This window comes from Poromitra crassiceps, assembly GCF_964638095.1.
Source record: "Poromitra crassiceps genome assembly, chromosome: 17".
NCBI lineage: Eukaryota > Metazoa > Chordata > Actinopteri > Beryciformes > Melamphaidae > Poromitra > Poromitra crassiceps.
Genome location: NC_139635.1, coordinates 3,073,027 through 3,085,585, shown reverse-complemented (window position 1 = coordinate 3,085,585; position 12,559 = coordinate 3,073,027). Strand labels below are relative to the sequence as shown.

At 46.6% G+C, this 12,559-nt stretch overlaps 1 protein-coding gene across 1 annotated transcript in view; it reads right to left on the bottom strand.

Moving 5' to 3' along the window:
* Positions 1-12,559, bottom strand: part of LOC310792006 (contactin-associated protein-like 2) — a gene marked incomplete at its 5' end in the record, with an annotated part of 132,637 nt that overhangs the window by 95,025 nt on the left and 25,053 nt on the right. Inside the window, 3 exons of the mRNA XM_083653688.1 lie at positions 2,435-2,638; positions 6,539-6,686; positions 10,986-11,179. Coding sequence (XP_083509814.1) covers positions 2,435-2,638; positions 6,539-6,686; positions 10,986-11,179 — 546 coding nt within the window. The remainder of the gene's footprint in view (positions 1-2,434; positions 2,639-6,538; positions 6,687-10,985; positions 11,180-12,559) is intronic.

Genomic DNA, 12,559 nt, shown 5'->3' with positions numbered 1-12,559 from the left:
CGTGTGGAGAAAAGATGGGGAATCATCTTTAAGTGCCTTACGACCAGGGCGGTGCACTTGGGACCTCCTCACCGCCATTGACACGGACGCTTTCCTCATGTTTATCGCCAGCAGAGGACCGAACGCCTGTACACTGATCAGGGGACACATTTCAAGGGAGGTGAGAGAGAACTCCGCAAGGCCTTCCTGGAAATCTCTCCTAAACTACAACAGCTCCTCGCACCACAGAAGACCACATTCCGTTTTAACCCCTCAGCTGCCCCCCACTTCAGAGAGGTGTGGGAGAGGGAGATAATGCTCAGTTAAGAGTGCACTCTACACCACCGTGGGTGCTCAACCTGTCTCTGCAGAAGTACTTTACACTGTGCTTACAGAGGTGGAAGGGATTCTCAAGAGTAAGCCCTTGGGCTATGTATCTTCAGATGCCAGCGACCCCGATCCAGTGACTCCCAATGTTCTTCTGATGGGGCGGCCCGACGGTTCACTACCTCAAGTAATCTACCCTGAGAGTGAGCTCCTCACTCGCTGCCATTGGAAGCACTCTCAAGTTTGGCCGACCACTTCTGGGCCCATTTCATCTGGCTCTACTTGCCAAGTCTTCAAGCTCATCAGAAATGGCAGGCTACACCAGCTGACATCGTAGAAGACTGTGTGGTGATGATCGTTGATCCGCATCTTCCCAGAGCCCTCTGGCCCATTGGGAGGGTGGTCAACACTCATCCCAGCCCTGACGGACATATCAGGTCTGCTCACGTGAAGGTGAAGGAGAGAGTCTACACCCGGCCAGTTGCCAGGCTGGTTGTCCTCCCTGCACTTCCTTTTAGAGAAGATGGGGACAATTCTACTCCTCCAACCTCATCCCATCCTTAGAACTTTGTTGCCTTTTATTGATGAGCAAAGGTATTACGTATAGGTATTATTATGGCGGCGGCTAGAGAAAATGCCCCAAAGTTGGAGTGTTAAATTATTGTTGCTAGGGGGCACGGTGGCTCAGTGGTAGAGCTGTCGCCTCACAGTCAGAAGGTCCTGAGTTCAATTCTCGCCTGGGACACTGTGGGCGCTGTGGTTGTGTTCCCCCCCATATCTTCAGTGCCTACTGCCCAGGTGGGGTATCTCGTCGTAAGGGCCTTTCTCTCTGTGTGGAGTTTGCATGTTCTCCCCGTGCTCCCCCAGGGGGTTCCTCCGTATATAACCCCCCCACTAAAAACATGCAGAAGATCAGATCGTCATCGTCATCCGACCAGTGACGACAACATCCGAAGTTGGTCCCCGGGCGCTGTACGAGAAAGCGACCACTGCTCCTGGCCTGCCCCCCGGAGGAAAGGACATGCCTGGATGGGTTAAATGCAGAGGACACTTTTCACCGGCCACCTTCAGCATGAGTGTGTTGTGGCCGCATGCATGTGTTGTGGTGTTCGTGTGACAATAAAAAAGACGGGGCTTGTCCCGTTACGAGAGTTTAAAACGAGAGTTTCTATGCATGTATGTCTGATGTGCTGTTAAGTGTCTGTGATCGCTCTGATCATTTGATAGGGTGAGCCAAACCACATGATGGGTTTTCATCTTAATTGGCATCACGCAGACATTACAGTAGTGTCCGTCAGTTTTTCAAAATGTCTATGGAGAAAATGAATGGGGAATTCACTTCTGGGGCAAGAAATGTCACATGACTGTTGAGCTCTATACAGTATCCAGCATTAAGAAGGGGGATGTAGACTATGTTGATAGTTGCCATAACAACCGCCCCATCATACATCACGGCAGACTCGCTAGGGATGCTGGGTACTAAGTGCAGTGTTGTTGTTGCCTGTCTAGCGCTAGCCAGATGCTAAATAAAGCTAAGTTGTTACACAGTAAAGCTGACTGTCTGCACGTTATTTCACCACATCTACAAGTTCTCCATAAGCACTCGCAGCTCTCTCCTTCTTTTACCGACTTTCTCACTAATCACACAGCTGTTTACATGCTTTTCTGATTGGCTAGTTAGCTTAGCTGTTAGCAATGGCTGCTTTCTCTCCATCTCGGTAAGATGTTATTATAAATGTTGATGTTACGCATAACATTACTGTATATTTGCGGGAGTGTGAGAAGTCTCCTGCTAGTGTTGATGTTCAGTGTGATGGCAGAGAAACGTGTGCTTGTTTAATTATTTTCTGCGTCGCGTGTACCATTAGATAGACGAGGAAACCCGCAACTTCTAGTAGAGTCAATCCCTTTGTGCACAAACATGCTGATTCGTCCTGTAATGTGGGTACTCATGTGCAAAATTGGTGGCTGAGGTTGCTGCCGAGCTTGTCTCTGGGGTGCAAAGATGGGGTTTCAAACGCATACACACACACACACACACACACACACACACACACACACACACAAATAAAGTTTTTTTCCTCTCCTTCGCAGCACACTGTAACGCAGTGTAATAGAACTACATTACCCAGGTTGATGCTGAGCTGTAGGCGAGCCCTGCGGAGCTGCAGGGAGATGTAGTCACCCTGCTGGCCCTCTCCATGCAGCAGCACGCCCTCTGCAGACACCGTGCGGAACTGCAGGGTGATCACGTCCTTCACCATCTTCATCTTCTTACTCCTGAAGCGGTACGAGATCACGCTGTGGCCGTCAAAACTGATCACATCTGCCCCTGGTGGACAACACAGAGAAAGTTGTATTTCTCAAAGCAGCTACAGGGAACTTTTAACTGGTTATGAAACAGTCTAAGGCTGCTTTCTCACTGGGAACCATTGCTTTAGTTCCGTTCCGTTCCGTTCCGTTCCGTTCCGTTCCGTTCCGTTTCACATTTACCATTTCTTCCGCGCTCTGAAACAGAACACAGTGCACTTGTGTCATCATCTATGCCTGGAGTTTCTCCTCACCCGTTTGTTGTCTATGAGGTGCGGAAAGGTTGGCTTTCACACTCGCAAGTGTTCCGTGCCCGGGCACGCCAAAGCGCTCCCCAGACCACCTTTTCAAGTGGATCCTGTCACGGTTCCCAGTTGCGCGCCCCGGCGTGAAACGGAACGGAACGTTCACACTCGTGAAATATTCCGAAACTGGGGTCAATTTGGGGACAAGTGTGCTCGGGAACGGTACCTGGGCATCAGTGTGAAAGAACCCTAAATGTAATCGCACCACCCACCCACCCCCACCCCCGAATTTGCTACAATGCTTCCATGGACAAGCTCACTTCTCTAGGCTACCACCACTCAAGTGAATCCAGGTCTCTATCGTGCACATGCACTCATTACTTGACACTTGCTTTCTTGACTATATTTGTCTGTAGCTGAGTTTTCAAGAAGGTGAGAAAAGAGACATTCCTTGCTCGATGTTGAATATCTTGTAGGCAGCTGAACATCAGCCTGGTAAACCAGAAATTACAAAGTGCTCTAGCCAATCAGCGACCCGCCACGTAGTTGACATCGTAACCGGCCAATCAGGAATGCCGCTGGCAAAACAGTAATGGCCATCTCCGTGGCTGTCCGCCTCGAACAGTAATGACAATGTTCGTCGAATGTTTGTTAACACGTTCACTGCCATTGACGAGATATCTCGTCTTACAAAATCCAACGGTTGACTGCCAATGACGAGATATCTCGTCTTAAAAAAAAAAAAAAAAAATTTGACGGTGGGACGTGGATCAACGCCCCCCACGTCTCCTATAAAAATATTGGAGCCACCGAACGTGTACAACCCATTCCACCGACCCACTAAGTGGCGACAGTGCTCTCCAGACTAGAAAAAGCCGAGCCAAAACTGCAGGGGAACGCGCGAGGAAACCATTCTCTCATACTGTAAAATGGATTGGCGAAAACGCTTTCGCTTTCGCGCATTATCGCGCTGGGAGCTGGCGGTGGGGGATTGCAAATTTGCATAATAGATTATGGGTGAAACACACTTTGAAACACCAGCAGAAAGCGCAGAATCGCACGCAGCTTCATTCCAGCTGAGCTCAACCGAAAACCCAGAAACGAACGAGCCTCATTCTCATACTGTAGGCGAAAACGCTTTCACGCTGGTGCACACGGGCGCACAACGGTGGGGGGTTCCAAAAATAGACTGGGTGGAAAACACACTTTGAAACACGCAGCATAAAGCCTGGAATCGCACAAAGCTTCATCAAAGCTCTCAAACCCAAGAAACGAGTGAGCCCCATCCACACTCGCTGACGAGAGGGCCGCCAGGGAGGGAGGCTGCTCACTGCTCAGACAGGCAGTAGAAACTCGCTTGTGACAAATGCTGCTGAAAGCCACCAGACACGCCCACGGAGGGAGGAGTTTGAAGGAGAGGGCGTTCAGAACTATATTGTTTAGATGTCTGATCTCTCACTGATGCCAAAAATAAATGGTTAAAGTGACTGTTCTGCCTGTTTGATTGAATTTCACAAAACTGCGATTATCTCAGCTTTCAGTCTCAGACGCTGAAACCATGCTGTACTCAACGGCTAATATCTACATAACTACTAACTCTACAAACTAACTCTTTTAGACAGAGAAAGCACACATTCTATTAGTACTTTTGTGAACTTTGTGTTCACAAAGTCCAAGCAGAAAATAATCCTCGGCTCTTGTAAAATGAGCCAGAATCCTCAAAAAAAACCTCTGGCAGAAGCTACCTACAGTAAAACAAAAACGGCTGGCAGTGAATGTGTTAACCAACTATAAAGTGCCTTTATTGCAGAAATAGACTCAATAACAACAATTAAGCAAGTACAGGAGTATGGAGCAGCGGAGTTTTTCGGCAGAAAATATATTTACGCCGCTTTCACGAGTGGATTTGCATTTGACTGGATCCAATGCTGATTGGCTGAAGGAGTTGTCTGTCAAGGCAAGTACACCCGCCAAACTCCCGCCCACTGCAAAGTAACACTGGGTGAAAGCTTGAGACCAGACGGTCTGGTAGAACGAAATTAAATGTGAGTTCACGTGACCGGCTAGTTTACCAGGCTTGCTGAAAATATAACATCCAATGGTCAGAGATGGATTATGTCCACTGAATTTATATTAAACACACTTTGTATGCCCACTTGGTTTGAAATATGCTGTAGGAGAGACACATCGCTGTACAACTTCAGACTGTAGACTTGTAGAAGTCAGAATTCTGATAATGCTAGAATATATGTTTCCATTTGCTTTCTCTTCATGGCTAGCTACTTAACTTGTTAGTATTGGACACACAAGGCACAAAGCACCGATATGAAAATATTGGCCGATGGCGATAACCGATATTAACATTGCTGTTATGGCCGATAACCGATATTTACCTATGTCGATATGATCTGTATAAAAACACATTTCTATGATAATCAAATTGTGTACATACTTAAAAACACATGTAAACACTGAATTTGAAAAAGTTATGCATTTCTTATGCATTCATTCCAAAACATTTGTAAAAGCCCATAAATCACAGATTTACTGCATTATTTCATCTCAATGTGAAGAATTTGGCTGATAATGATAACCGATATTAACATTGCAACATTGGACCGATACCGATATGTTAAAAAATGACTAACATCGGATGACGATATGATTGCCGATATATCGTGCATCCCTAGCACAAAGGTTGAATAAGGTTGAGGGCTCCAATACAATAGAATAGAATAGAGACAGCGTACAAATGAGTCCCACCCACCCCGGAGGGGAAAACAATTCATCGACTTTGTATTGTGTGAAGGTGGCTCTGTGCCATTTCCGTCTGCTAGTAAACTAAATAAAAATGCCTCAAAGCTGCTGTATGGTGGGATGGGGGATGCACTCCTAACACGAATCAATGAGCTCCCCAAAAAAAAATTTTTTGTCCTGTCTGTGCCTGCAATTTCTCTCAACACTTAAGCCCAATTTATGCTTCGTCTGCCGACACTTTTGAAACGGTCGCCGACAGAAATGAGGACTTGAGTCGACACTTTCAAGTGTCGGCGAGAGGTGTCTGCTACCTGGTGAAATGTCTAGTGTCGCTGACTACGTCACATAATGTCGCGCAAGTGTGATTGCCTATATAGACGGGCACGCGCTTGACTTCCTTGTTTGAGTTTTCGCTGAAATTAAATGAATGAACGTGTCCCCGCTATTTTGATCAGCATGTCCTTGATGTATGACTTCGTGAAAATCACAAATAACTCCGTGACCAACTTCCCAGAGAGAGAGGAGGTGAGTTGTGTGCTTGTTTGTCGTTATATGCGGCTGCAGTTACATCTTGCCTCCGACGTGGGTTCACTGACAGCGTTCCCTCTCTTGGCTGTCTGCACTAGTTCTCTGCCTCCCTCTGTCTATAGCGTCACATGACCGTTGAGCCGAGGAGAGAAGCATAAATGCAGCAACATGAGCGACACTTTATTTTTCGTCTGCAACCATGTGCTGAGCGACACTTTCTAATAAGTATAAATTAAGCTTTAGGTGTAATTCCCCTCTTTACTACACAATATTTAAGCACACAAACAGCCTGTCGTGACAGACAACAACCGTGGCTTTAAAGGAGATTTTGGAGAAAGATTGAGTGGTAGCGGGTTTGGGTAGGCAGCCCTCTTCATGTCAGCAGCACTCACAGTAGGAGCAGCCGTAGAGCTCCAGGCGGAGTCCGATGCGCCCCTCACGGCTCCACTCCAGCGGGACGAGGCGGACGTAACGGGCCAGGACGGCGTGCTGCAGCTCATAACGAACCACACCCTCACTGTTGGAGTTCCCTGCAAAGGTCTGCAACACAGCACAAACACAACAACCCCATCAAACACAACAGCCCCATCACAAACAATAACAACCCCATCACAAACAAAACAACCCCATCACACACAAAACAACCCCATCACAAACAAAACAACCCCATCACACACAACAACCCCATCAAACACAACAACCCCATCACACACAAAACAACCCCATCAGACACAAAACAACCCCATCTCACACAACCCCATCAAACACAACAACCCCATCACACACAAAACAACCCCATCACACACAACCCCATCAAACACAACAACCCCATCACACACAAAACAACCCCATCTCACACAAAACAACCCCATCACACACAAAACAACCCCATCTCACACAAAACAACCCCATCTCACACAAAACAACCCCATCACACACAACCCCATCAAACACAACAACCCCATCACACACAAAACAACCCCATCACACACAAAACAACCCCATCTCACACAAAACAACCCCATCACAAACAAAACAACCCCATCACACACAAAACAACCCCATCAAACACAACAACCCCATCACACACAAAACAACCCCATCACACACAAAACAACCCCATCTCACACAACCCCATCAAACACACAACCCCATCACACACAAAACAACCCCATCACACAAAACAACCCCATCAGACAAAACAACCCCATCACACACAAAACAACCCCATCTCACACAAAACAACCCCATCTCACACAACCCCATCAAACACAACAACCCCATCACAGACACAACAACCCCATCACAAACAAAACAACCCCATCACACACAAAACAACCCCATCACAAACAAAACAACCCCATCACACACAACCCCATCAAACACAACAACCCCATCACACACAAAACAACCCCATCACAAACAAAACAACCCCATCACACACAACAACCCCATCACACAAAACAACCCCATCACAAACAAAACAACCCCATCACACACAAAACAACCCCATCACACACAACCCCATCACACACAAAACAACCCCATCACACACAACCCCATCACACACAACCCCATCACACACAAAACAACCCCATCACACACAACCCCATCACACACAAAACAACCCCACCACACACAACCCCATCACACACAAAACAACCCCATCACACACAAAACAACCCCATCACACACAACCCCATCAAACACAACAACCCCATCACAGACACAACAACCCCATCCACACAAAACAACCCCATCACACACACAACAACCCCATCCACACAAAACCACCCCATCACACACACAAAACAACCCCATCACACACAAAACAACCCCATCTCACACAAAACAACCCCATCACACACAACCCCATCAAACACAACAACCCCATCACAGACACAACAACCCCATCCACACAAAACAAGCCCATCACACACACAACAACCCCATCACACACAACAACCCCATCACACACACAACAACCCCATCACACACAAAACAACCCCATCACACACAAAACAACCCCATCACACACAAAACAACCCCATCACACACAAAACAACCCCATCACACACACAACAACCCCATCACACACAAAACAACCCCATCACACACAAAACAACCCCATCACACACAAAACAACCCCATCACACACACAACACCCCCATCCACACAAAACAACCCCATCACACACAAAACAACCCCATCACACACAAAACAACCCCATCACACACACAACAACCCCATCAAACAAAACAACCCCATCACACACACAACAACCCCATCCACACAAAACAACCCCATCACACACAAAACAACCCCATCACACACAAAACAACCCCATCACACAAAACAACCCCATCAGACAAAACAACCCCATCACACACACAAAACAAGCCCATCACACAAAACAACCCCATCACACAAAACAACCCCATCACACAAAACAACCCCATCACACACACAAAACAACCCCATCACACAAAACAACCCCATCTCACACAAAACAACCCCATCACACAAAACAACCCCATCACACACAAAACAACCCCATCAGACACACAAAACAACCCCATCACACACAAAACAACCCCATCACACAAAACAACCCCATCACACAAAACAACCCCATCACACAAAACAAGCCCATCACACACAAAACAACCCCATCACACAAAACAACCCCATCAGACACACAAAACAACCCCATCAGACACACAAAACAACCCCATCACACACAAAACAACCCCATCACACACAAAACAACCCCATCACACACAAAACAACCCCATCACACAAAACAACCCCATGAGACACACAAAACAACCCCATCACACAAAACAACCCCATCAGACACACAAAACAACCCCATCAGACACACAAAACAACCCCATCACACACAAAACAACCCCATCACACACAAAACAACCCCATCACACACAAAACAACCCCATCACACACAAAACAACCCCATCACACACAAAACAACCCCATCAAACACAACAACCCCATCACACACACAAAACAACCCCCATCACAAACAAAACAACCCCATCACACACAACAACCCCATCACACAAAACAACCCCATCACAAACAAAACAACCCCATCACACACAAAACAACCCCATCACACACAACCCCATCACACACAAAACAACCCCATCACACACAACCCCATCACACACAAAACAACCCCATCACACACAACCCCATCACACACAAAACAACCCCACCACACACAACCCCATCACACACAAAACAACCCCATCACACACAAAACAACCCCATCACACACAACCCCATCAAACACAACAACCCCATCACAGACACAACAACCCCATCCACACAAAACAACCCCATCACACACACAACAACCCCATCCACACAAAACCACCCCATCACACACACAAAACAACCCCATCACACACAAAACAACCCCATCTCACACAAAACAACCCCATCACACACAACCCCATCAAACACAACAACCCCATCACAGACACAACAACCCCATCCACACAAAACAAGCCCATCACACACACAACAACCCCATCACACACAACAACCCCATCACACACACAACAACCCCATCACACACAAAACAACCCCATCACACACAAAACAACCCCATCACACACAAAACAACCCCATCACACACAAAACAACCCCATCACACACACAATAACCGCATCCACACAAAACAACCCCATCACACACAAAACAACCCCATCACACACAAAACAACCCCATCACACACACAACACCCCCATCCACACAAAACAACCCCATCACACACAAAACAACCCCATCACACACAAAACAACCCCATCACACACACAACAACCCCATCAAACAAAACAACCCCATCACACACACAACAACCCCATCCACACAAAACAACCCCATCACACACAAAACAACCCCATCACACACAAAACAACCCCATCACACAAAACAACCCCATCAGACAAAACAACCCCATCACACACACAAAACAAGCCCATCACACAAAACAACCCCATCACACAAAACAACCCCATCACACAAAACAACCCCATCTCACACAAAACAACCCCATCACACAAAACAACCCCATCACACACAAAACAACCCCATCAGACACACAAAACAACCCCATCACACACAAAACAACCCCATCACACAAAACAACCCCATCACACAAAACAACCCCATCACACAAAACAAGCCCATCACACACAAAACAACCCCATCACACAAAACAACCCCATCAGACACACAAAACAACCCCATCAGACACACAAAACAACCCCATCACACACAAAACAACCCCATCACACACAAAACAACCCCATCACACACAAAACAACCCCATCACACACAAAACAACCCCATCACACACAAAACAACCCCATCACACAAACAAAACAACCCCATCACACACACAAAACAACCCCCATCACAAAAGCCTTACTAAAGACTAAATATCCATGTATTTTAGTATTGCATTAGATTAAATTACAATAAAATTACATTGCCTTTATTACCTCCGCCAAGTTGTGTTTTCGGTGCCATTTGTCTGTTAGCAGGATTACTGCAAAACTACTGGGCTGATTTTCATGAAACTTGGTTGAAGCCAGGGTGTAGCATGGACCAAAGAAGAACCCATTACATTTTGGAGCAGATCCGAGGGGGCGGGGCTAGGGAAAAGGGGCTGTAGCTAGGGGTAGAAAGGTCGTAGAGATTCAGGGTTCGAGGCGTGGGTAGGGGGAGTGGCTAGGGGGATCTGGGCCTTGGCAGAGGTCTACACTCTCCAAGTGCACTTTATGAGATGAGGTTAGATTAGATTCTTACCCAGATGTTGCCATCCTGTAGATAAGGCCTCCAGTTTTTCCCTGTGTCGCTGTACAGCAGACGATACTGGCTCGTCCAATCAGAGCTACTGTAGCGGCCCTGTGTTGCTATGGCAAGCACCTGCTTCCTGGAACCCAAGTCCACCTGTAACCACTGATAACGGTCCGTATCCATGGGCGACCAGCCCCCAGCACCTACAGTAGTATTATGGGATGGTAGGAGGGAGGGGTCCAGAATGGAGAACATTCGGTGTCAACGAAACCTTTTCCAATGTAAAAAAAGAAAAAGAAAAGAAAACACACACACACACACACACACACACACACCTCCGAGAGTCCAACCCTTTATAACATTAACACACACACACACACACACACACACACACACACACACACACACACACACACGCACACACACACATACACACACACACACACACACACACACACACACACACAGCACACACGCACTCTCTGCCCATTCTAGGTCGATCTGACAAGTTCCTCATCTGTGTATTCAGGTTCATAAAGACATCCCCTCAAATCTGGTGTAAGCGGCATATCTTCATCGCTTTCATAGTCACACATGTTTAGTATGTTTTAGTAGCCTGTTTACAGAGCGCGCTGTGTCTGAAACACCTGTACACAGTGTTAGTGACCAGCGTGGATGCAGTGTGGAGCCAGAAAGTAGTGCCAATAAATAGCGTGGTCTGATCAACAGCAAGGCCCAATCCCAATTCTTTTCTTAACCCTCAATCTTAACCCTCAAGCTCAACCCTCAATCTTAGTAGCCCTCAAAACTAAGTGTTAAGGGCTATCTTGTGACTTTAAAATGGGACAGCCCTTAAAGGCAGATACGTCTTCAGACTGTGGGGGGCAGCAATATGCCAAAGCTCCGTCCAGTCTGTCAATTCAAAAGGAGAGGAAAAAAGCATCCCTACAAATATTTCCTTGATAATATAGATGTAGAAATTACGATAACCATTGTATTATCTCAGTTTAAATGTCATTTTATGGATTTCCGTTTTGGAGCCTAACACATTTGTTGTTGCTAACTATCGATAGTCAGTAGCCGTGCTGGTCAAGCCATATTATTATTATTATATTATAACATTGTTAACGTTGTTACGAAATGCCATAATTCTCGGTGGTAATGTCGTTGTTGAGTTGTTTTTATCAAGATACAGCCTACGTGTAATGCTACGCACCACAAAACAAGTGGGGGCTAGAATGACCGTGCTTTCCGACGTGAGGGCTGGCTTGACTGCAGTTAAACACTGCAGTCAAGCCAGCCCTCACGTCGGAAAGCACGGTCATTCTAGCCCCCACTCGTTAGCAACAACAATTGTTGTTAGGATTCCAAAACGGAAATCCATAAAATGACATTAAACTAAGCTAATACAATGGTTATCGTAATTTTTACATCGCTATTAACAAGGAAATACTTAACTTTGTAGGGCTCCTTTTTTCCTCCTTCGCCGCCATCTTCCATCTGAATGGATCTAGCTGATGACACGCAAGGGATTCTGGGATCGCACTCACTGCCAAGGGTGGTCCTGGAAAATCTCAAAACTG